Consider the following 26342-nt stretch of genomic DNA (forward strand, 5'->3'; position numbering starts at 1 on the left):
TATTATTAGCTGTGCACTATTGTAACTTGGTTGTTACTATTGTGAATATATTTTCAGCGGTTCAAATTTTAGTTTAGTTAGTTAGTTTGACTTTTAAACTGTTTACAAAAATATTTTGCATATAATTGATAAAACTAGTTTTCAAGTTTTGCTAAAATAGCGGGTTATTAATTCTACATTTTACACCACAAATAGTTATTGCTGTTAATAACAGAGTACCAAGATGTTAAGCTTTCGGATGCCAAAACATACAAAGAAGAAGCAGGAGACAAGCGAACAATAGAATACACTAAGAAATAAATAAATTCCAGTGTAATTGTTCGTTGCACTTGAGTTATTGTTGGCCACAAATGTAACCCATAACGCATACACACTTACACAAACACACACACTCTGTTCTTGTTTTTTTTTTTTTTATTTGCGGCAGTCGCAAAGCAGTTTCACAAGGGAGAACTATGAAAATTGGTGTTAATTAAACTGTAAAACCTACGGCAAGAATAATAAACGCCAAAATGTGGATTCAACCAAAGGAGCTGCTGCTGACCTCAGCATTTTGGTGAGTAGAAACGAAGATTTAGGTCTTCTCGAATTCTGTGCCGCCCCCTTTTGCGTTTTTTCAGCAGCTGATTAATTAAAAGCCCCTGCGCGAACACACAGCTGTGTAGGTGTGTGCATTTGTGCGTATGTATGGGTGCTTTCGTTTTATTTTTGTTATTGTTGGCCGCACTAATGGCTGATAACTAATTGAACAGAGTTCAAGTCAGCCAGCTCTGCACTGATTCCATAAGCAGCTGTGGAATAAAAGCGCAAAGCAGGCTTAAAATTAGATTGTTCTGTTCGCACAACTGTTTTTTGCTGCGTAAAAGCCCCACTCGTTCAGGCACACATACACACATATGTATGCAAACTTACTCCAACAAAGCCCCAGCACACACATACAAATATGTATATGTACCGTTTTTGCTACGTTCCCAATTCTGATTTATCATTTTGCAGGACCGCCGAAATGTATTCCAAGTATTTTGTGCTACAGAAACGACGTGGACATGGCGAATCGCGAGGTTTTGGCTCAATGCTGGTGGGCACCATCGACAGCGTCATGAACACAAAGCCGGCGCCCTATCGAATACTTCATCAGACTCCATCCTCTGAAGTTTCTTATGGTAGGTTGGAAAACATATAAAACGCACCTTCTACGTATCGTTATCAGCAACATGTTCGATATTTCAAATGTGTAATGTGGGCAATGCGCGAGTGCATATTAAGTAGAAGGCTGCCCTACTGCTACACTGAGTCATTCAATCACCCATAGGCGAAATGCATAGATATATTTAACTTGTAAGTGTGTATCGAAGGGGCATATTGACTCTATGCATTTGCTGTGCGATAAGAAAAATAAAATAAAGTAAGTCAAGCAACTAGGCTCCCAACATCGCAAGTATGATCACTATGTCACATACAAATGCAAACTATTGAGAGATGGAGAGAAAGACAGAGCCGTAAATGAGTGATGAGAGGGAGAGCGACTGTGATTATGAGAGAGAGCTAATAACCAGCGAGTGATAAAAGAGAAGGAGAAACACTAAGTGAGCCTTTGTGATGTTCATAAATTTGTGTAGAATAAAATAGGAATAAGTATTATAAAGCAAAATGTGGTCTTTTAAAAGAGAGAGAAAAGGAGAAATTAGATACACTATATTATTAATAAGATTAATTAAAGCAAAACAGCAGTAGCGATATTAAATGACTAACCAATTCGGACTATGTGTCAGCCTACTAGATAACTATTTATACAAGTGACATGGTGCTATAGTTAGCCATTATGCTTGTCTTGTATGCTTGTCTGTTTTCAAAAATAGAAATTGCTATTGGCATAACACAGGATGAGATCGTCAAGGACTGGGAATGGCTGCAGGCCAATCTGTTCAGTGTGCTTAACGAAATGGAAAATGAAGATGAAGTGACAAACTTTACCATATGCAAAATACAGTCGCTGTTCGCTCAAAATAATCAAGACGATACTGGTGAATCGCCAGACTTCAAGGTGAAGACTTCACAATTTAGACAAATCTTCAAAATGCCCGAAGAAGAACGCCTGGTTAACTCGTATTCGGCCACGTATGTTTATTGGCTTTACTAATTATTTCATGGTTATAGTTATTACATTTTTCAACTTACAGATATGTGAAGAATAAAATACCACGACAGGGACAATTGTACATCTCTCTAAATCATGTTTGCTTCTACTCGTACATGTTGAGCCAGGAGATCAAGCGAATCATACGCTTCGCTGAGCTGGAGGACATTAGCCGCAGTGGCAATACAATCTATCTGAAGACTACCAACAACATGACATATAACTTCACACTTCTTTTCAATCCGAATGAGGCCCATGTCCTCATTGAGCAGCTCAATAAAATGGCCATCCAGAAGTTAATTCATGACCCGGAGAGTCCCGTTGTCGACCATGATCCATCGAATTTCTCGCGTTATGGCACTAAGACTTCCAAGAAGCCTGTCCTGCTACGCGATTTGACAGCACGCCAAAAATCGGAGGAATTTCGCGTTTACTTTCGTCTGCCACAAACGGAAATTATTGATGGCAAAATCAAAGCCGATATATGGACGCCCTATGCGAAGCGATTTAATGCGGGCTATATTTATTTGTCGCCCAACTTCTTTTGCTTTCGCAGCGACGTCAAGGATTTGGTTAGCGTCGTAATACCAATGAAAACTATTAAGGTAAGTATGGCTGGTTGGAATAGCCTGTTTAGATATATCATTAAAGTACGCTATAATGGGAACTATATTTGTGTTACAGAGCGTTGAGAAAAAGGACGATGGCCAGCAACGCTTTGACAATCAAATTGTCATCTTTACATCAGAGAATGTGCCTTTTATGTTCGCCAAAATTACCGATCGCGAGGTGCTCATATCGAAGATCACAGATCTGCTATCGCGCATTCATATGTAAGTTTTGATTAAGTTGAATTTTCATTTTAATTTTGAAAAATTCTAATTTACAGACCGATCAGTCGCGAACGTGCCAAGTATGATATATCCTGGAGCAAACAGACTGCTTTGCTCAACACATTCAAGACGCAGTTCAGCGCGGACATACAGAAGAAACAGGAGCAAAAGCTGGCACGTTGGGAGGATCATTTTCGTGACTTTGGACGGGGCATTGCAATGTTTCGCACCACAGATGTGATTAATTTAATTGTGGAGGGCATACCGGACAAGCTGAGGCAGGAGATTTGGTTAATCTTCTCGGGCGCTATACACGACAAGGAAATGAATCCTGGCCTGTATGAGGATCTGGTGGAGAAAGCCGCTTGCATTAAGGATTGCTTTGCGCACGATGAAATCGATAGGGATTTGCCTCGATCGCTGCCCGAGCATCCGGCATTCCAGTGCACAGATGGCATCGGCGCCTTGAGACGTGTACTGCAAGCGTATGCGTTGCGTAATCCCCAGGTGGGTTACTGTCAAGCCATGAACATTGTTTCATCAGTATTTCTGCTGTTCTGTGATGAGGAGAATGCTTTCTGGATGCTGGCCAGCTTGTGCGAGAATCTGTTGCCAGACTATTACAAGGACAAGGTTGTGGGCGCCCAGATCGATCAGGGCGTGCTGAATGAACTGGTGGAGACGCATCTATCAGATTTGCATGAGCATCTGGAACGGCTTGGCGTTATCAAAATGATCTCCATCTCGTGGTTCCTTACCATATTCATAAGTGTGATCAGTTACGAAAGTTCTCTGCAAATATTGGACTGCTTTTTCTACGAGGGCGCCAAGATAATTTTTATGGTCTCACTGCAAATCATCGAATGGAATCGTGACAAGCTTCTCAAATGCCAGGACGATGGCGAGGCCATGCTGGTACTGCAAACCTATCTGGAAGGTATATACAATCCCGAATATCAAGTGCCGCCGTCCACGGACAAGCGCAAGCTTGAGCGACCACAGACCCAAACGGTCCAGACTCTCATACATGAGGCATACACGAAATTTGGTGAGGAACTGACGCAACAACGCATCGAGGAACTACGCAACAAACATCGTCGCCTCACCGTGCGTCAGTTCGATATTGACAACGAGAAGACCATTGTAAAGGCCCATGTGCAGAATGGTTACTTTAATCGACAGGAGCTGCACATGCTGCTCACGATAATACGCGAGGAAAAGCTCACACTCAAGTCTGTGCAACAGCAGCAGCAGAAGGCACAATGTCATATGAGTGAGGCGCCGCAGCTACTGCCGCATCATCAGTCGCCTTCACGTAGTGGAGTCACCGATGTTATGCCCGGTGGCGGAAATGGACGCCATGAGGCTTACTGTGTCAACTTTGAGGTATTCCACACGCTCTTCTCTGAGCTAACGCCCTGGCGTAAGTGCGTCAGCGTTGATATTGGCGAGAAGCTATTTAGGGTATGTTACTCTTCTGCCACAGCATCGTATATGCAACAAATCTAATCCAATTATTTTAACAGTTGACCGACAAAAAAGGTACCGGACAATTGGACTTTGGCCAGCTAATCAATGCTTTTGGCTTAGTCTGCTCTGCTAAGAGCATGGAAAAACTGAAGCTCCTTTTTGTATTGCATTTGCCACCGCTGTTGTCGAAGGCGGAAATTGAACGCACACGACGTCCACGTCCGCGGATAAAGGATGATGCAGAAGAGGCATTCGAGGCAGAGGACTTCTTTGAGTAATTAGACTTTCATTATCCGTTTGGCTTTACTATTTCGACCGTCTTTTATAGTGAGGATGCCTCAGAATCAATTGAAGCTTTGCCATCTCCATCGGATCACAACTTCGATGCCGATGACTATGCGTTAATTACCGCCACACAGCATTTGCATAATCTGGCTGGCATTTCGGGCAACACGTTCATGGATTTGTCACGGACAACGCCAAATCTCTCACTCAATTCGAATGCATCTTCGCTGGCGCAGCGCAACTCGACGTTCTATGTGGATCTGCCCGCTGCACTCCAGGGTACTGCAACACGCACAGATGCTGGGCAGGATGACGACAACGACATCGGCCTACGCCAGCAAGGACGTTACGAATCGATTGACACTTTTTCGGATATTTCAGATCTGGGGGCGGCCCGTATAACGCCGCCACAAACATCGACGACAGCAGCAGCCGCTACAGCTTCAGACCAACTGCTACTGAACGTTGAGACTATATCGAATTTCTCTCAAATCAGCGACCTGGTCGCAGCCACTCGTCTAGATCGTGCCGATTCGACTGCAACGGATACACGCAGCTTGGGTAGCCTGGGTTATTTGCTGGATCAGCCAGATGAGAGTGCGTCAGCATCTGGAAAACACCGCAATGTCCCACACATGCGCAAGGAGAATTTCCAATTGCTGTGGCGCAGCATCATAGAGATTTTGGGTTGCGTACAGGATGAAGAAATGCGATGTGCATGTAAGTGGGCAACCAACCATAAGTCAGCTCAGTGTTAACACTTATCTTTTGACAGATGAAAATCTCATTGAAATGGGCAACAGCAACATCAAGAAGGAACCGAGCCTAGAGAGCTTCACGCAGCTCAACTTAGGCGGCAGTGGTGATGAGGTGACTATAAGTTATATATTGCTGAGGTAGACAATTTTGAATTATCTTTATTTATATTCAGCAACCGGATAGAAATGGAAACCCCACAACCCCTGCTGCAGAGCCCAGCAGCACAACGCGTTTGTTTGTAGCTTTGGAAGAAGAACTGCGCCAGGCTAAAGCAGGAGCAGCCGCAACACCAACAACAACCAACAACAGTAGCGGCAGTGGCAGCAGCAGCACGACAAACACCTCCGATGCCTGGCATATATCCATTAATCAGTTTATTGCCACTGCACTCACTTGCGAATGCATCGTCAAAGCATTCCAGACGGGTACCCAAATCGTGGAACAAATCGAGCAGTTGCAGAAGAAGCGACGCAAGTGTTTGTCCACCAACTACAACTACTAAGTGTCCCCAATTGTAACCCAATGTCCTGTTAGAACCCAAGGTATTAGCCATAAAACGAACCCCCCATAGAACTGTGCAATGCGGCTGCAGCTTTTTAAGTGTCCCGTTTTATAAACTATATATAAATATATATTTCTATCTATATATATTATATATATGTTATGCGTAAATTATCCCAATTAGTTAAGCCAATTGTTTGTGAATATAGTTCGATTATACCTATTATACATAAAAACATAAAGTTCGACTTATGTTGTGTCCGCGAGAGAATTTATTTCAATATATGCACAGATACACAAAAATGTATACATATAAATATATATTCAAATTAGACTATTGTTCCATTGCCTCATCGTCGAGCTGTTTTGAACTGCGGCGAATTTCCGCCTCATTCTCCTGGCGTGAATGTTCGGCACTGCGCACAAGGCATTCCTCATAATTCCATTTGGGGAAGACGCGCTTATAGAGATACATGAATGCCGTGTCATAAGAACGCAGCTGACCATCGAAATAACACTTCATGTGACCATGCGTGCCCAGCGACTCTTTGATGTGACCCATTCGACCGCATTTGGTGCGTAGCTTCACGGGCTTGAAGTACTCCACGTCCTCCTTGTAGAAGAACATGTAGCGTATGGTGGCCGATTTGCGATTAATGCGCATCGGATGACCGCTAAGCACTACACGCTTCAGAACTATACGATCCGGATTGCAAGAAAGCAGACGGCCACGGGCAACTAATGCCAATGAGGAATCGGGATTAACCTTAAAAGCGAGCACGGCAGCAGGTGGAAACTGTATGGGCGCATAAAAGGTGGCGCACACGGTCTCATAGGGGCGGAAAAAACGTTCAAACTGCGAAAGAATTTAAATCAGATAATGCTAGGGATAAATTAGGTACAAAGGACACACCTTATGCTTGTCGCCATTGGTGTGCTGACTGTAAATGGGATTGACAACAAACCGACGATAGCCACACTGAACGATCAGCTGCTCCTTGGACTTTAGCGGCACCTCGGAGTCAGGAATACGTTGCAGCACAACATTCATAACGCACATCTGGTGCTCATGCGGTAACATGCCATAGACAATGACGTTATCCGAAATGTGAGCGGACCGGAATGCGCTCCAGCGGCTGGCGGGCACATTGATGACATGCAGCGTGATGTACAAGCCGGGCTGAGGTTTAAATTAGAATTATGTTAGTCTATTAACATATAATATCGCTTTCATTTTATTACCAAAATGCCTTCGAATTCTTTTGCTTCTGCCAAAATGCGACGCTTAGTGCGATCGAAGTTCTGAAACTGGTAGATGCGGGCATAATCGCTGGGCAGATTCTCTTTGGCATCCCAGGGTGATGTGCGGAACGATTCTAGGCCACGATACTTCTGGAAGCGTTCATGGGCAGGCACATCGAGCGGTGTGTCGATTTCGTCGGGCCACAATTGATCGGTGCGAGCCTGTTGTAACTTCTTTAAGGTCTCCCGCTCTTCCTGGAAATCCATTTGCTGATCGTATTTTTCGTCGTTGACAGCTGCCTCTGAGGACACCGAAACACTGTCCAAATACTCTTCTGTGTCCGATTCGCGTTTTTCGCACTCATCCTCAAAGGATTTATTATCACAGGACATAAAGTCCTCGTCTTCTTCATCGCCGCTCATGTCATCATCATCGTCGTCGTCGTCATCTTCCTGGCCTTCCACTTCCTCCACATCAGGTATCCAAGCAGCTTGGTACTCGCTGTAACCTTTGGGCACACGTTTGATTAACTTTGTTTTCTTTGTTTCCTTCTGTGCTGCCTCGATTTCCTCTTCCGTTGGCCATGTTTGCTCTGCATCCATAGGATCGGGTATATTCTCAGCCTGCAGCGATGTTTGTTTCGCTGGATCGCTGCGATCGAGCAAACGCACCTCAGCCAACTCCCCATCCCGTTTCTTATCTAGTTTATTAGGATCGGGCGGCGCGTCCACTTGCCCAAGCTGAAAGTCACCCAGTCCCGGTATGTGCACCAGACCATTAACATTTAGTGATTGTCCTCGCAAATAGCCGGTAACTTTCAGAGTGCCCATCTCTCCGTTTGGCACATATTCCACCAAATCCCCAAACAAGTTTGGGCGGTTGTTAACGTTGTGCAGCAAGCGCTTTTTCTGTCCGCCAATGCGGCGCATAATATTCAATCCTTCAGCGGCGGTGTCCATCTGCATGACTTTCTCCTCAGGCAGCAGTTTGTCTATAAATTTCTGTGCCGATTGCTTTGCAGCAATGCGACGTTTTGGATTAATAGATTCCAGATCCATTAAGGCTACAACAGGCGTTGGTATGCCTTGAGCTGATATCATATTAAATACACGCTGACCCCAGCGATCGAAAATTTCGTCGTCACCGAAAGCTGCCGACGTCAACATCAGTGTGGTATCGCACACCTTCAGATAGTCCAGAACAATGAGTTCATTGCCACGCCCAACGGGTGGCACTACAAATGCAAAGCGCTGCTTGAAACGTGGTAGATTCATGTAAACAATGCCGCTGGCTGACTTTTCCACAACGATTTCACTGTCGCAGCTCTGGAGTATAGCAATTGCTGAGTTGGCATCAATGTGCTCGTGCATAGGCAGCAAACAAACCAGAAATGGAGCTGTGTTTTGGCCACCTAATTGACGCTTCTGTTGCAGCACCTCATCGCGTTTATTTTTTCGTAGCTGATTCATTTGGTTGCGTCGTTGCTCCTTACGCTGCTGCAGCTTATGCTTATGCGAGATAGCCTTGAGACCAACTTTGCCTAAGGTAAACAAACAAAATTCTAAGGAACATGTTTTGCTGCACTTGTTGAGGAGCTCCTACCTTTGAGGGCATTGTCGATGGCGCCTTTGGAGCGATGACGTCCCGTTTTGTGCGCCTTATTTGTTTGCTTTAACGGGCCAGGCCGATGAAACGCATGATCCGCCATATTTGGCTACTTTATTATTCTAATTCAACAGCCAAATATCTATAATCCTCACGTTGTTTTTTTTCGAAACGAGCTAAGCACATGTGCCCACTGAACTTATCGATTGCGGCCTATCGATAAGTTCGGAATAATGTGGACACACTCAGAAACCAATGCTATTAAATAAATAGCAGTGTTGGAAAACAAACTAAAACAAGCAGAATTGCGCGCGTTTTTGAATTAAAACACTTTACCAGTTCTTTTAAACCACATTCAATGTAAATATGTATTTGTTGTTATGGTATATTTGTAGTACATTACATATGTATGCATGCATGCAAGCTTCTTGCTTAAAGATAACGCTGTTTATTTGTATGTAGTTTACTTTCTTTTATATGATATAAAGTTTGCGTTGGTATTCCGAATGCATCCGTAGTTGAGTAGTTGTAGTGATTAATTGCATATATGTATTGCATATAGAACATGCCAAACTTTACATTAAGGTTTAGCTAACTTAACTGCATAGAGTATTAGATAGATTAATTTTCTCTTATTTTCTTCATTGGTGTAAATAATTTAAAATAGTTGTAGTTATTAACCATTAAAGTTCTTCTTTTCTTTCGATTTCATTTAGGTGTGAGGTTTTTAAAACTTAACGGTAGACATAACACTTAACGTTACATAATAAAACAGAAGTCTCAATAAATACAATTAATAGTTTTCGTTAAGGTAAATTGAGTGATTGTTTCTCATTAATTGGGTTTGGTTCAATCTAGATTGGTTGCTTCTGGGCAATGCCTTTATATTATAAGTGTATAAGCTGTCGCCTATATTTAAATTTGTGTGGCAAATGCTCGGTTCACACATATTGTGTGGCCACTAACAGCGCGATTATGATAAATACGAATTAGAAAGCCGGATTTGTCAACGACGTGCTGGACAAATATCAATGATGCATGATTTTGCTGCACTTTGCGCCTGCAAGGACTCTCTATTGTCCTTGCCAAAAAAATAAAGTATGTACTTGTATATAGATATATATGTATATGTATTCATGTATATATTATCCATTATTTATGCTATCAAATGCCCACTTTTACAATCCCGATCTCCCCATTCGTATCCTCCTCATATACCAATTTACATACAAACACTATCCCGCTAGGTGCTTCTCAAATGCTTGCCTCATGCGTGCTCTCTGAATAACCAATTCTTCCTTTTTTTGTTGTCGGTTTGGCATTATTCATTCATTTCTTTTTTTTTTTTTTTTGTTTTCAAAGTTTTTCATTTTGTACAAATTTGCGCTTTGTTTTGTGAGCTCTTTTTTGTTGGTTTTGTGCAAAGTTTTCATTGTGCTGGAACAGAAACAATTTACATGTTCCTGCATTGAGCACAAACAGACCGAGCCTTTGTATTGTCACGCACAAAATCATGCACATTGAATTTTCCATCATCGCCATGCTCGTAGCCGCGGCTCTTCAGCTGTCTGTGGACAGGAAAGTGGAGAGAATCAAAGTCAGGTATTAGTTTTTGGCTATCGATCAAATGTTTATGATTGAAAAGGAAAGTATGAGAGATAACAAAAGAAAAAGGTTCTTAAATGAATAAAAACTTTCGAATGCGCTAGAAACTCGTGTCGAACTCGCTTGCCAATTTGTTTAGTGGCCTATGTCTCACCTGGCCACCGCTGTGAATGCCAGCTCCACGTTGAGCCCGGTCTTGGCGGACGTCTCCATGAATGGTACATCGTGCTCACGTCCAAGTCGTTCGCCATCCTCTCGCTTCACCTGGCGCTCGCTGCTGCTGCAATCGGCCTTGTTGCCTGTGTGGATCAAGAAGGGGGCAGATGTGGCATGTGGAGTGCGACAAAAGTTGCAAAGTTTAAACTCGTAATTCAATTAAGTGACCAACAGTTGGCAACTCAGCAGCTGCTGCTGCAGCATCAGCAACTGCAACTGCCGCTGCTAAAAGCTGCCTTTAATCAAATCTATTTTATGTTCATCGCTGGCAAACTGAATCTCACCTATTAAAACGATGACAACGTCCTCCTGCGCGTACTCACGTATTTCGCCCAGCCAGGCGCGTATGTTGTCGTAGGTGGTCTTATTGGTCACATCGTACAGCAGCAGCAGCGCTACGAGGGGCATTCACAAAGAAAGTAAGGTCAAATCGCATCGGCAGCCGAAACTGAATTGCAACAGCTGTTGCACTTACCATGAGCATCGCGATAATAAGCGTGGGTTACGCTGCGAAAGCGTTCCTGCCCGGCGGTGTCCCAGATCTGTAGCTTAACGCGCGTGCCATCGACAACGACCACCTTGTTCTGCAATTGAGTTATGCAGCATACGCATTTGTGTTATGTAAAAATAAATTGTTATTGCCATGAAAACGCCATTGTTATGCGAAATGCAATTAATTTACGAAATGTGCATGCCAAAGAGAACGCCAAATGTAAGATATATATAGAACTACAAAGAGAGAATGAGAGACGGAGAGAGAAAGAGAGAGGGAGAGAGAGATAGGGGCAGGTAGTCCTGCTGGCAAACGTGTCGTATACTTAATTAAATGGGTTCATGGATGCATTGCGTATACGTAGCGTTGCCCCTGTGGAAATACCTAATTGGAAACATATCGAATACTAAAAGTACATGAATAGAATTACAGTTAACATGCAGATTCAGAATCACTATTGAGTTCAATGTAGAGAGCGAACCAGCACTAATCAGGGGCTACTCAGACAGTCAGTCAACACATAATAAAAGCAAGCAATAAGACAAACATCATCAAGAAATACATATCTCTGTGTGCGTGTGTGTGTATGTGTGTGTGTGTGCTGGAGACTGCCATATTGACTTGCGTTTATTGTATGAAATACATATAAAAAACATATCAAGAAGAAAGAAACAGAAAAAATCGAAAGCAAACGTCAAATTTCTAGCTAAGTAAACAAAAAGTCAATGTACTGAGCCAACATTGAATACAATTTACTGTGAAATTCATTTAGTGGAGCAGAGTGGAAACGGTCTACATAAATAATGAATATTTCAATGATGTATACAAGGCAAAAATAAAATAAAAAGTACATACATACATATCACATAAAGCTGTGGGTATTGCATATCCCCAGGCTTGGCGCGTATTAAATTCACGAGTTCAAAGATTGTGTTTTAAAAAGACTAAACAGTTTCATTTACTACAGAATATTTGCACACATTTGTGCAACAAAGCAAATAATTCAAACAAAAATGTTATTCGTTGCATTAGAAATGAAATTAATTATGTTTTATCTCCATTTCACACAACATTTACTTGCTCTAGTTAATGGAAATTTAAACAGAATTTTACTCAATTTACAACGTTTATTTCTATGCAACCTTCAATCGGTCGCCAAGGCAACAAAATCATTATTGGAACGCATTTGGTATGCCTTTATGAAGGGAATTCGTCGCACAAAAAGTTGAAAGGCAAAAATGGACGCACGTGTCCATACAATGAGCTGGCATTCTTCCAAAGGACAGTTATATGGCTAATGGCAGACATGGCAAATACTTGTAGTATTATTGCGCTTTAATAAATTTATGTGCCATGTGAGCCCTCGGCAATTTTCACGATAATAAAACCTCTAGAAGTTGAAACAAAAACCCCACAATAATAAGCATAATAAAAGCAACAACAGCAACTTAAATACGAGTAACAACAAGTGTACAAGACACACAGACAGACAGGGAGGACACACACACAAGCAAACAGAAACAGACACACAACCATCAACAAGTCCTTTTCAAGTTCATATGCTTTTTAATAAATAGCCCCCGAAGAACTTTTGCCGCAGCAAACGGCAACAGCAACAGCAACGGCAACGGCAACGGCAGCCGGCAACTTGGGGACAAAGGTCCAGAGCTGGGGAATAAGCTGCTGCATGGAGAGGGTACAGTAACGGTAGGGAGAGGAGAGGGACAGCTTGAACACGAGCTAAGCTGGCGGGAAAATATTTTACTAAAGAGAAACGCCACAGCAGCTGCAGAACATGAAAACCACAAAACAAACAGACAAAGCACTGCACACACACATACACAATTATATACACATATATATAAGCAATAACCGACATTTAGATGACCTGTAATATATACAATATGTAGCAGAACACATAACACAGATATAGTTAACTTAGCTGATAAACAACATCGATTATAGGGAATAACACTTAGCAGTGGCTGCTCCATGGAGTAGCATTTTGTTGGGGTTGGACAAACATAGTAAAGGGAAAGGGTATTAAAAGTGGAAGACGAAGTTTGATTAACTTAGGTACACACAGATGAAGAAAAAGTTAATGTGTAAGCAGGTGAAAATCGTATTCAAAGCCTTGACAACTGTTGACAGCGTACAGACAGCGCAGCAGTTGGCAAGCGGAATGGGTGTACAGATGGAGAAAGAGATAGACAGAAATAGAGAGAGAGGGAGAGAGAGAGAGAGAGTGACAGTTAGAGACACACAACAATTAGTTACAACAATAACACAGAGAAAGAGAAAGAGTGAGAGTGAGAGAGAGAAATCGCTTACCCTAAAATCAATGCCAACTGTGCTCAGAAAATAGCTGGGCACATAGCGACCATCGCGAAATCGAATCAAAAGCGACGTTTTGCCCACTCCCGAGTCGCCCAGCATTATGACCTGGCCAACAACAAGCATGTGTGTGTGAGTGTGTGTGTAAATGAAGAAAAATACATTGAACATTATAGAAAGATAATTTATGTGCGCGCTTAACATATGCCAGCCCAACATGATATAGCACCTCATATATGTAGAAAAATATATATTAAATAAGCTTCAAAAGGAAACCCCAAACATAAAATAAAGCAGCAGACAGTCTGGCTGTGCGGCTGCTGTTGATTTAGCTGACTGCTTTCGTCTAAATTGGTTGCTACCCAGCAGCAGCAAGCAATTAAAACTTAACTCGAATGCTATATCAACATGCTGCGCTCGCCAGTCCACGACGCAGAAGCTTAACTTCAGCTTGAAAATGTAAATAAGTCTAGCTTAATAATAAATAATGTGGATTTGTTTAGGGTTGTGTTAGAGTTGTGTCAATGTTAATATAAATATTATATGTAATATTAACATCAATGTTAATTAAAGCTAGGTTAATGGCCATCTTAATGTTAATCTTGGTCTTCAGTTCATTTTCAGAATATATTAACTATTAAAGCTGGCATTAAGGCACAGCTGGCAATATTTTATGACATTAAATGTTTGCTCAAGCGTTCAAATTCATAATTCCACATTCAGCGTCTGTTTTTAACACTGCACAGATATTGAAAACAGCTCAGCTTTTCAATAGAGTTAGCCTGACTGCTGGGAGGAGTTTCATGTAATTGAAAATTGCTTTGCTTTTAAAATAGGCTTTCAGCATTTAATTGACAGCGTCAAGCGTATGTTCTGCTTTAGACCTCAATAAATACAGCAACTAATTTGCGTATTTCACGCAAAGCTTAATCATTTGACGGCCCACACACGCGGCGTATACGCAACGCAATGCATAATTCATAGCTGGCAACTTATGCAAATGTTTGCGCTGAACGAGTACGTTGTTTGCCAGTTTAGCCAAACATCGAGTCTGTTAAAAAGCCAAATATATTAAAAATGCAGCAGCAGTTTTAGTTTTCGCGGATATACTATACAGATTTAACTGGAAATGGTAGTAGAATATTTAACTCATAGTTACGAGCGATTTTCCTTTACAAGAAAATTCTTTTGTTCCATGGAATATTGCTCGCAATCAAAATTGCATTGAGTTGGCCTTTGAGTGCATTTAAGCTGCGCAAAAGTTGTTTGTTACTTTTGTTTTTATTGTTTCAATATTTATTATAGTTATTATTTTATTTTTTATGCCTGCAGCTGGGCGCGCATAAGTCGCAGCCGGTGCCGGAACATTTGTCATAATTCTAGTGAATTGCGCTAATGAAAAGCATAAAGCATAACGACTTTTGCAGCGCAATAGCCGCCATTTATTGTATTGCTGCTGACAGACAGGACAACAGGCTGAAGGACACGCGAGCGCCAACATGTTGAAGAGGAAATTAAAAATTTAGTTAGTGCTGAGCGTATGCTCTTCGAGCCATTGTTGTCTTTGCAGGAGCCAACAAAGTCTATTGTTTAATTTCCTTCTTTTATACAATTTGATGACTTTATTTTCGAGCTGCTTATGTAAATCACATTGTAAATCAGGAATGCCATAAAATGTCCCAAATAAGGCGACTGCAAATAAAACAGGGCGAACTCGTTAAAGTCGCAGGATTCACTCAGGCAAACAGACAAACAGACGGACAGACTGACTGACAGGCAGACAGATAATCAGTCACAGAGAGAGCAGCACGTAAATCAATTTTCGGCTCAGGTCTTGATAAAGAGCCTTGCCTGCGATTTGGCAGCCTGTTTAGCCGCTTATAAATACTTATAAATTTTTGGAATCTCCTTTGTTGTCGTCCTTTTTGTAATGCAAATTGTCAAAGTCAACAGGATTTTGGCTGTGCACACTTAAATTTCATGTCAGCTCCCAGGGAACGTGTTGTTAGTTAGTGTATTTGTGTTTGTCTCTTTGTCACCTTGCCCATGATATCGAAATCCTCGTCCTCGTCCTGCCCAGGTGTTGAGGAAATCATGCGTATGAGCGCGCGTCCAGCTGATTTGCAGAGCGTGGCACCGGCGCCATCGTTGCCAGATACAGCAGTAGCAGCACCACCTTCTGTACCGCCACCAGGGCCGACGCCTCCACCTCCACCTCCACCTCCGCCTGCGCCCACGCCTCCAGTATCCAAGAGCGGCTGCTGCTCAGCAGCTGCGTTGATTCGCATGCTGCTTAGAAATCTGCTGCTGAAACCATTTCCACTCGACGGCTGTTGAGCCTGTGACGAGGACTGCTGCTGGAGATGATCGCGATAGAGTTGCGATGGACTCATGTATTCGGGTAGCAGCGGCTGCTGGGACAGCGACTGCTGGCGCTGATGCACAATGACGCTGGGCCGACGCTTGGGATAGCCATCGTCATCCGAATCATCCGAGGCAATGCCATTGATCTTGTCCAGCGTCTTGGGTGGCAGCTGGCCGGGCGTAATGTGCTGCCAGGTGGGCTTCACCAGCGACTCGCGACGCGTGGGCGAGGCGTTGCTCACACTTGTGACCAGCGACGCCTTACGAGTTGCTCCAGTGCTGGTGCCAGCGATTGAATCGCTGCGATACCGCGTTTGCTGACGTCGCATCTTTGAAACCGCTAAAATATGCCGCTATCAATCCGTAAGACAATCAATCGTCTGCTGTGTAAAGGTGCAAATGCAAATTGACTTGATTCAATTTAAAGCACGAAGGCGGGCGAAATAAATCAATAAACTAACTGCCACCCATCAACATCATCATCATCAGCATCATAATTCAGCATCATAATCCGACATATATATTGACGCGCAGCCCAAAAAGCAACCCCAAGGCAATAGCTCACTCAGGCCCAGTCCCAGACTCAACTTCAACTCGCATCTGTAAATCGAAATCGGGTTGCCAACTAACTTTGCTGAGGCAGCGCATAAAGCAAAAGACAAAACTTTTGCCCCAAAAAACTCATTAAAAATCATAAAAAACAACAAAGTACAAAGTATACAAAGACCAGCAACAACAACAGCAAATACTAGAAGCAGAAGCAGAAGCAGAACGCTCTATATATAGTCCAGCATAATCATAATATAGTCGTTGAAAATTTAATAAACTTTCGTCAGTTATAATTTACTTTGGCCAGTTGAGCAAAAACAAATTAAAATTCAGAATTCAAATTTGTGTACGTCGAACTTTAAAAAGAGCCAAAAGGCAGTTAGAGTCGGGCACAGAGAAACAGCGCAACACGGGTACATAGGGAGACAGGTGCACAGGTGCAAATTGAATGTAATTGCCTTGCCAACAACAGGGTCGATGAAAACCGAAACCGCGCAAGGTTAGCAGCCCCCGAGGGCCACAAATGGCTGCTATTGTCGTTGACTCCCCCACACACAAATACTCATGCAGCGCTGTTCGTGAGCCGTGGGCTGTGTGGTGGCCCAATAGCCGGATTATAGTCCGGGAGGAATGTGGACCACGTCGCTAAATCAACAGTTGGCAAGCAGAAACCACAAAAGGCAACAAACACACGCCTCAAAGCAACATTTTGGATAATAATTGGGAATTGAAAAGGCTTCATCGAGAGCGGAAGCCCGCAACGGCGTAACCACGTGATTAACCAACATGCTTATTTACGCAACTGTTTTAAAATTGACACTTGCCAACAAAGCAGCTTTGCAGCAACAAAGTTCCATGTGGAAAACCAGCTCAAACAACTTTTTTGACCAGCAAAAACTTTTAAAATTAAAATACAAATTTCAATGCAGCAACAAACTAAAGGACGTGCGATGTGGAATGTGGTCTGGGACGAGGAAAATCTGTTTAGCTTAGAGAAAACCTTGTCAGCTGACAGTGTACGACTAGTGCTTTAGGAAGCCGCATCAGATTTTTTGTGATTTTCACATGGAATTTAACCAGCTGTCTAGTTCGATATGTATCTGCTAGTCATGCAACTAGCACAGTATAATTTAAAATCTGCATAATTTAAACTCCTAACCAAAGCCAAAATCAATACTGAAAACAGTCGCAATTGCTGCCGCTGATAAAAGTTTTCTGCCAAAGAAAATATTTGCATTGGCATTTGTTCGGCACAGTTTTATGCTCTTTTTTGGTCGTCTATCAAACTGGAGGATAATAGGATTGACGTTCAAAACAAGTGTGCCAATGCTGCATAATGCTATCGTGCATATAGTTTCCCAAACCAAACAGAGACAAGTCGAGACATACACAGGCAAACAGTTGATTGACACGTCGGAGTTGTGTGCAAATTATATTGGAAATTCACCTTTGGCCAGGCACATTTCAATGTCTTAAGCGTTTGCATTAAAACAATGTTTTATATATATATATATATATATATACATTTATGCGAAGGCAGCCAGGCGAAACTTATTTCGTACTGTCTGGCGTGTCGCTGTCTGTGTAATTGGGCCCAATTCCAAGTTACAGCTGCCCGACGGCAGCTCTTTAAGCGAAGTTCATCGCCTGTCCGCACGTGCCCAGACTTGCCTACACTTAAAGACCCAAAGAACTATGGCCCAGAGTTGCAATGACAGGTCCAGGGACAGCGTTCCCAGGGCTTAATTTGTAAGCCGATAGCACTCGAAGCCAAAGGACTCTTTACAAAATAAAAGTAAAATAAAAAAGAAGCAAAAAGTATGCATTACATGACAATTAGAGCCGAGTGTGAGGGCAGACAGCGCATAAATGGAAATAAATTGAAAATATTTACAGAAAGTAAATGTACATAAATAAGCAAATTCTCGTCTCAAGCATTTCCTAACATACTCATGCTAGTTTACGTCGCCTACCCTGCCATATCAAGTATCAATTTTATTATTTTCATTCGATGCGTACGGCGTATCCTTTTTTAAAGTGCGACCTTTTGGGCCATCTGGCGCATCCTTTTCCATTCGCTCGGCCAGCGCTTTTTTAGCAGTCTATCGACCCATAAAAATGACCTTCTCGTATTAGTGCAGCATAAAATGATACATAATCAACTTTACATTGGCAATCTAGATGCTGTGATAAGAAAAGTTTTTAATTGGGTTGCCAGCGCAACGAACTGCTTCAACGACTTCAACTGTAAAATTTTGAACGACAATGGCACTGCGAGATGCCTGAATGAATCGAACAGCATTTCTGCAGCAGTCTGCGCGTAATTACATCAATATGAACCCTCCATTTACGACCGATTGAACATGTTTCGTAAAGCCTACGCAGCATTAGCTCAGCCTCTACCTACGTCAAAGACTTCTTACGGCCATGCCTATACCTTTCGAGGAACACACTTTCAATACACGCAGACACACATTCAATCATGCGTTCAATCAGGCGGCTAAAAGTGGGCGGAAAAGAGGCGCAGACAATGTAGACAATGGCTTTCTGATTGCATGGACAGCTTTAAGGAAATGACCAAAACATACAGACACAACACTGTCTGCATGTATGTGTGTGTCTGCGTGTGTGTGCGTGCGTGTGTGGGCGTTACAGTATATTTTAACAGGAAGCTGGCGAGCCAATGCTGGGCAACCGAAAGGACAGCTTTACATTGATGTGCGGCTGCCGTAAAACGTTTTATGGCATTTGTGATGAAAGCCACTCAACAGCTAGCTGCAGCGACAGGACTATGGGCCGCAAGGGGGGGACAGGACAGCACGCCATGAAGCTGGACACAACGACAACTGCAGCAAAGATTTGTGATAGTAATCGGCTTAAATTACATTTCCGTGAAAGAATCCCAACGGGAAATGTCGCAACTACGGCAGCTTCCATGAAATCCCTAGCTTCCTGCTTGAAATTTCTAAAGTGTTTTTCAATTAAACTATCCTTGAACTTGAGCTAGCTGCAGACAATGCAACTGGTTACAGAATGGAAATTGACTTTCGATTATTGAATGCACATCCGCATAATTAATGCGCACTTAAGCAAGATGAAAGTGCTCGAAGACAGCTGCAAAACGAACAAACGCACGAGCTGTCGATGCATGAGACAACAACAGCAAAACACAGTCAATTGCAGAGCAACTGCATTAACAGGCTATAAATAAGAGTCTGCAGTAAATCGGATTTCAAGTGAAATAGTATATGCAACTTATGTATATAGTATAGATGATATATGAAACTGCTAGCACAGCATTAGAGGGAATATAATGATATTATTATTATGATGCTCAATGAAGTACAAATTTATGCTTGAGTTTTCATGGCTTCAATTGACATAGATAAATTAAATATTTACTAGCATTATTTACTAGAATGTGTTTTCTTTCCATTCAATTAAAACTGTTCTAATAAATTTATATATGTAATTTAATCCACACGAAAATACTATACATATTCGACCAATAAAGCTGCTGGAATTTAATTAAGGCATATCTTCTAGAATACACATATCCAACATCCACACATACACACACACACAAAATTCAATTTTTATTAGCTGCCTTCCATAAATTGTTTTCCTTTTATTTTTAAACACGGAAGCATCAAAAAGCCCAAACGCACACAGACAGATTGATAGTATACAGGTAAACACGCACATACACACACACATACACTGACAGAGCATAGAACTAATAGCTGAAAATGTTGCAAATTGCACCTAACTCACAATGCGCGCAAAAGTATGCAATGAAATTTTGCAGCGTTCAATGTGTTGTTTCTGTGTGTGCAAAAGGAGCTCTGTGTGTGTGTGCGTGTGTGTAAGTGAGTTTGCGTTCGTTTTCACTTTACATTACTGAACAACAATGCCGTTTGAAAAACTGTGCACAGTAACTGAAATTTGAATGGATGCTGTTTCGGCAAGTGCGCGACCGTTGCCAATCGAAGCGTCAAGAGCAGCGCACAAAACTAAACTGAGCACGCAGCCAGAAGCATCGACAGCAGCAGGCGGCAGCATCCAGCGCCAAAGTCCTTCAGCTATTGGGCCGAGTCAAGTTCGTGCCACTTCGGCTCACACAGCAGCAGCCCTGGCCTAGAAATGCGTACAGCCAATGTCGAGCACGCGCCAGGAATGCGTCCAAAGGGACTGCTAGAGTGTGGCACGAAAATGTGGACCAGGTGGCAGGGTCGGGCCATGGCAAAATATAACTGTTGCACTTGAACTTCATTGCCTTGATGGCCGACGTGTCGTTGCTGCTGCTGCTGCGTTGCTTCGTGTTGCGAGCTGCGAAAGTGAAAGTCGGCAACAGGTTGTGAATACAAAATATGTTGCCTACTTGAGGGCGCACTCGAAAGCTTGCAGCTTTAAATAATGCAATTTAGCGTTCATTTCGGAAATTTCACTTGAAACGTTTGCATATATTTTGAAACTAAAATATTACAAAATTCATAAGCAAAAATATAATAAATAATTCTTTTGTTATTTATTTTAATGACAATTATAAAGTTAAATGCAAATTAAAATTATTAAGCGCAAACACAAATTAAAATAGTTAAGACAATATTTTACAATAAATATATATACAAAAATCATATTATAATTAATTAAAAAAATATATTTATCTTAATATTAAATTGAAATTGCTTTTAAAGTATTAATCAACTAATGAAGTCATTTTAAAAAATATAAATTCTATTACAACCTCACAAGACTTCATAAAAATAAATCCTTTAAGCCTCACAAAGAAACGCTTCTACAACTAAGTCCTAATAAGCTAATCAATCAAAACGTTGCGATACCTTTTGCCATCGCTAATGCGTGACGTGTCGTAAATATTATGAAGTGCGTATACACACACAACACACAAGCGTACAAGCACACACATACACATACTGGTTGCTCAGCATTAACGTGTCGTGGAGTTTATTTTTATGCCATCGGAGCAACAAAATCAATGCGAATGCGCTGCTGAGATTTGTGCGCGATATAAATAGACAGCAGCATGAAGTACATGAAAACGGGCCACAACAACACAACAATATGTTGCTTACAAAACCCTTGCGGCTGCTGCTCAATTACAGTTACACACACACAGGCACAGACTTAAATAGGTGCGCACAGCAAAGCCACGAAATGGGATTATGATTCTATCTATGTTTTTGAAAGCCGCAGGAACGTGAGCTTTGGGCATGCACAGGCGAAGGGAGAAGAATGCACAGATGCGTTGCTTAAATATCATTAACTTACTCTCTCGCTATCTCTCTCTCTCTCTCTCATTAGTTGCGACTTACCGTTAGTGCAATGCCAACGGTGGCCGAGAAGGAACCCAAACGAAATTCGCCCGTATTGTATTTGACCAGAAAGGAGGTTTTGCCGACACCAGAGTCACCCAGGAGGATCGTCTTGTGATTGATGGTGTCGTCGAAGGGTTGCAGATGGGCAGGTGGCGCTGACTGATGCATGTCCACCTCATCATAGCGATACGAGCGCCAACCATCATCGTAATCATCCTCTAGCTCGTACTCCGCATTGCCATAGGCATACATCTGCATTGCTTCGCGGGATGGGCGATAACCCGGATAGCCGGTGGCGGACCGCTGTACGGGAGCCATGATGGCATCATGGTCATGATAGTGATGGCTGCTCGTTAGGCTCTGTTGGCTGCTGCTGTTGTTGTGATTAGTATTGGGATGGTGATGGTGATGGTGATGATGCTGTGAAACGGGTGCTGCGACCGGATTGTAGCAACCATCGCCAAAGGGGCGGCGGCGCAGCTCCTCGATGCGTGCTTTGGTCGTTTCCGCATCCTCGAATACATCGTCACTCATGCTGCTCGTATCATCGTGATGCGTTGTTGATGTTGTTGTTCCTGCAGTTGTAACATTTGCCATGTTGAGGTTTGTGTCTTGGCTAAGCAGAAGCAAAGCTGAGCTTTTGTACTGAGGTCCAAACTTTACGGTGTGCTTTTAGGCGCTCTCACACGCTAGCTAGCGCTTCTACTCTTTTGCTTACTTTCTCTCTCTCTTTGTTTGTCTTTCTATCGCTCTCTTTATGACTTTGACATTTAGCGACGTCTGGCAGTCCGGTTTATGGCACGTTTTCTGAATGAATTTGATTTAGGGCCTGCTGCGGGGGCTGCAGTGTGCGTGGCGGCTCTTTATTATTTATACATATATATATATATATATGTATGTGTATGTATATATATAATGTGTATATATATATATGTATGTGTATATTTGCTCTAAACTTAATAAGTAACTTGGCTAAGCTTATTTATATTGAAATTCCCTAAACGTATATTCGTTAGTTTCTTTTCAATTGAACTTTGATTTTGTTATTTTTCCTTAGTTGGTGTTTTTGGTGTTTTTGGTTGCTTGGTGTTTTTGTTAAAGCCACTAAATAATTGTTAAGTATAAATTGTAACTAGCTAAACATATTGACTAGTTCATCTACGGGTTATGCGCTAATTGGTGCTGTTTTTTCTCACTAGGTTAATTACAGTTAATATTAGTATAGTTCTTCTTCTTCTCTTCTCTGCTTGGTGTATTGTTGTTATTTTTGGTTAAAGCTTCTTGTTAAATTAGTTTTTGTTTTTGTTTTTGTTCGTTTAGTCTTTCTCTTATATTTTCAATTATAATTTGCATCAGCGAAAATATTGCGTTTGATTCTTGGCATGTTTTTTTTATTGGGTTTTTCTTTCATTTTATTTGTTTTGTTATTTTGTTTGTTTGGTGTTTTTGGTATTTCACTATCACAGCGTAAATAAATATATCGTTAATAACGTTGGCTTCGTCGCCTGCTCCTCACTAATTAGGCAGCCATGTTGAGCCCCCGGCCGCAGTTCGACATCCACTTCCACTTCCAGTTCATCCGATGCTGACGTCTTCATTTCCCTTTGTTATCTGTCAAACGCAATAACGGCAATGGCATCCTGCGCCCGAGCGCCGCAGCTAGTGCCATTCATCGACCCAATCTATGACGACAAAGCAGGCCCAATTGGCACGGGCAACAACAACGTATTTACTATGGGCTGCCGCAGCTCGACATCCTTTTTGGGTCATTGTGTGTGTGCTTGTGCGTGTGTCAACGTGTGCGCGTATGCGTGTGTCTGTGTCCGTGTGTGTGTGCCTGTCGCATGCGGCCTGTTTTTACATTTTCGATTTCCTCGCTTTTATTTGATTTGTGAACAACACACTACGATTATAAATTAATACGCGCTTATATCTGTATGCGGTGCGGTTGAAAATCGCGTTATCACATTGTTATTAATTTAGTTGTATAAAAATCATTTTGCACTCGTATACTCTCTCACACACTTAGACGTTGCAAATTTGATTTATTTTGTTCGCACTTGAAACAGTGACACCGAATCGCATTGATATCATAATGCTTAATAGTTCATGGGCGGATTTTTCAGCTGTTCGTATGCGGCCACACCTTACGATCCACATTTCATATTCCACCATCCACAACAGTTGTCACTACTCACTATTTGCTGCCCGATGCAGGGTGGTGGCCAGCCGATAACACTGCTGTAATTGTGGGATTTATTTACTTTCAATAATGCGGTCACATTGTTTGCAGCCAGTGTAAATGTCAGTCGCAATTTGTTTTTAAAAAGTTTTGCGTTTAGAACTATCAAAAATTAAACGACAATTGAGCAACAAAACGTTAATTAAAAGGCAAACCAAGTGTTAAACCTGTATATTTCAGCGGAGGAGCAAGAAAAGCCTCAAAATTGGTAAAGTGGACGGCAACACTATGGGCAGCTCGGACGATCGCGTCTATGCTGCCGAAAAAATCATCCAGAAGCGCGTTAGAAAGGTACGTTCTAGAAAATAAACAAAAATAATAACACAACTGCAACGCATGCGAAAGACAAATGTGCGCAGCACACAACAATTACAAGGTCACATGTCCTTCGAAATTTCGAGCAGAGGCTCGCGTCGTCCATCTGCTGGCAGCTGCGCCAATGTCTCGTGCTACTGCCGCTGCTGCTGCAGCAGCCTGTGGCAGTAGCAACCACCATTTACGCTGCGCTTGTGTGGTTGTGTGTGTTGCTGTTGTTGTTGTTGTTTTCGTTTTTACTCTGTGCTACATATCGGCATCGATGAAAAATCAATTAGTTCGCCTAGCACCGTGTGTTTGGAACGCGCCAAATATATTTTTTAATGTGCGATCGATCGTATATGATAAAATAATTTAATAGATGTTCTGTAACAAATAAATTTTTATATACAAAAATAATTTAGATGTATATTTTATTTTTGAAAATTATATTATTTTTTCTAAGACCGTTTAACTTTTTTTTTCATTTTAGGGCGTTGTGGAGTACCGTGTTAAATGGAAGGGCTGGAACCAACGGTATAACACATGGGAGCCCGAGGTAAACATCTTGGACCGTCGCCTAATTGACATCTATGAGCAAAGCAATAAATCTTCAGGCACGCCCTCGAAACGTGGAGCCGCACTTAAAAAGGAAAAGAAAGAAAAGGAGCCTGATCCAGACCCAGAGTCTGAGGAGGATGAGTATACATTCACCGGTGATGATTTGCCTGATACTAATCAGGCAACCACATCGACGGCTACCGCAACTAACGATGGCGCTGATAAAAAGGATAAGGATAAGAAACACCATCATCACCACCATCATCATCACCAACAGCAGCACAACAGCAACAACAACAACCAAAGTATAAAGTCCGAACGTATTAGCAATCGTCGCTCTGAATCGCCGTTAACTCATCATCATCATCATCATGATGCGAAGCGACTGCGCATGGATCACAGCTCCTCATCGAATTGCAGCTCTACGCACAATGAGAATACGTTTGCACCAGAGGCAGACACCAATTCATCAAGCTCAGAGGATCAACCACTTATGGGCACCAAGCGAAAAGCTGAGGTTCTCAAAGAATCGGGTAAAATTGGTGTCACAATTAAAACATCGCCAGATGGACCAGCAACTAAGCCGCTGCAGTCCTCGCAAGATCAACAGCAGAATGCAACGGAAACGCCCGCACAGTCACACAAAACAGAGCTACAAGGTACGCTGCAAGGAACTCAAACAGAAACTGGTGAATCTTCTGCACCCGCCTTTACCGAGGAGGAGGACGATGAGGGCTTAACGACTGCGGTGCCGCCATCAGAGAACAATAACATACCAAAACTGACTGGCACCTTGGCGTTGAGTCAAAAGCAACCGGTAAGCCCGCTATCCCCACGTGCATTGCCGCCGCGCTTCTGGCTGCCCTCCAAGTGCAATATGTCGAATCGTGTGGTCATCACGGATGTTACTGTCAATCTGGAGACGGTCACCATACGGGAGTGCAAAACGGAGCGAGGATTCTTTCGTGAGCGGGACATGAAAGGCGATTCCTCGCCGGTGGCTTAAGCCATAGCTTTGCTCCGAATTCAATTGTAAATAGTTTTACGAAACACAACAAAACAAAACAAAAATCCATACTAAATGTTGCAAAGCATTTTCTTTTAAGAAACAACTTATTTATTGTATTTATTTATAGCCTAGAAACTAGTTGTTGTTTTATTACAATGTTTAAAGAGCAGCTTCCGGGTGTTGCACAGCCACGAATGTTGAAATTGTTCGCTGTTTGCGCCTGCGCAACGCCTGTTAGTTCATATAGTTGTATGTCTAGTAGTTTAGAAGAGTATATTACATTATATATATATATATATTTATTTAACATATATGTATATTTTTCTATAACAACTTGAATCTGATATAAACCAAAACACACTCATATATACGCAACAAATCCATGCGAAACTGAAGCAATTGCTATTACGCTTGATATACACATTTACATTATACAAAAGCCTATCATTAATATACATATATATATAGTTTATATATATTATATTAAGGACGTTACGAAACAG

At 42.1% G+C, this 26342-nt stretch overlaps 4 protein-coding genes across 8 annotated transcripts; 2 read left to right on the forward strand and 2 right to left on the reverse strand.

Annotated features, from left to right (window-relative positions):
- The first annotated feature begins 27 nt into the window (after positions 1-27).
- Positions 28-6099, forward strand: LOC111601647 (TBC1 domain family member 9). Of its 2 annotated transcripts, none has more exons than XM_023318328.2 (11): positions 28-76; positions 196-556; positions 997-1163; positions 1860-2118; positions 2181-2742; positions 2822-2970; positions 3027-4434; positions 4497-4714; positions 4769-5445; positions 5501-5595; positions 5657-6098. In XM_023318328.2, exons 2-11 carry the CDS (start codon positions 513-515, stop codon positions 5984-5986), a joined length of 3909 nt encoding a protein of 1302 aa, XP_023174096.2. In that variant the 5' UTR covers positions 28-76; positions 196-512; the 3' UTR covers positions 5987-6098. The 2 variants fall into 2 exon arrangements, with proteins under 2 accessions (XP_023174096.2, XP_023174097.2); XM_023318329.2 differs by lacking the exon at positions 28-76 and having other exon boundaries at positions 156-556; positions 4769-5004; positions 5107-5445; positions 5657-6099.
- Positions 6100-6239: 140 nt separating this feature from the next.
- On the reverse strand, positions 6240-9051 carry LOC111601648 (pre-rRNA-processing protein TSR1 homolog). The gene is made up of 4 exons (XM_023318330.2): positions 8831-9051; positions 7228-8768; positions 6899-7165; positions 6240-6841 (listed from the first exon to the last, which is right to left on the reverse strand). The coding sequence occupies exons 1-4, from the start codon at positions 8934-8936 to the stop codon at positions 6320-6322; spliced, it is 2436 nt and encodes an 811-aa protein (XP_023174098.1). The 5' UTR covers positions 8937-9051; the 3' UTR covers positions 6240-6319.
- Positions 9052-10197: 1146 nt separating this feature from the next.
- LOC111601674 (ras-related protein Rab-26) lies at positions 10198-22594 on the reverse strand. 4 transcript variants are annotated; one of them, XM_023318369.2, is made up of 6 exons: positions 15521-16245; positions 13479-13589; positions 11130-11238; positions 10939-11049; positions 10593-10737; positions 10198-10401 (listed from the first exon to the last, which is right to left on the reverse strand). In XM_023318369.2, exons 1-6 carry the CDS (start codon positions 16172-16174, stop codon positions 10287-10289), a joined length of 1245 nt encoding a protein of 414 aa, XP_023174137.2. In that variant the 5' UTR covers positions 16175-16245; the 3' UTR covers positions 10198-10286. The 4 variants fall into 4 exon arrangements, with proteins under 4 accessions (XP_023174137.2, XP_023174138.2, XP_023174141.2 ...); XM_023318370.2 differs by lacking the exons at positions 13479-13589; positions 15521-16245 and adding an exon at positions 21731-22594; XM_023318373.2 differs by lacking the exons at positions 10593-10737; positions 10939-11049; positions 11130-11238; positions 13479-13589; positions 15521-16245 and adding an exon at positions 21731-22594 and having other exon boundaries at positions 10304-10401.
- A 1227-nt stretch (positions 22595-23821) lies between these two features.
- Positions 23822-26114, forward strand: LOC111601675 (polycomb group protein Pc). The gene is made up of 2 exons (XM_023318374.2): positions 23822-24266; positions 24763-26114. The coding sequence occupies exons 1-2, from the start codon at positions 24204-24206 to the stop codon at positions 25834-25836; spliced, it is 1137 nt and encodes a 378-aa protein (XP_023174142.1). The 5' UTR covers positions 23822-24203; the 3' UTR covers positions 25837-26114.
- Positions 26115-26342: the final 228 nt, after the last annotated feature.

The sequence above is a fragment of the Drosophila hydei genome, unplaced genomic scaffold (assembly GCF_003285905.1).
Source record: "Drosophila hydei strain 15085-1641.00,03,60 unplaced genomic scaffold, DhydRS2 tig00000001-arrow-pilon, whole genome shotgun sequence".
NCBI classification, from domain to species: Eukaryota; Metazoa; Arthropoda; class Insecta; order Diptera; family Drosophilidae; genus Drosophila; species Drosophila hydei.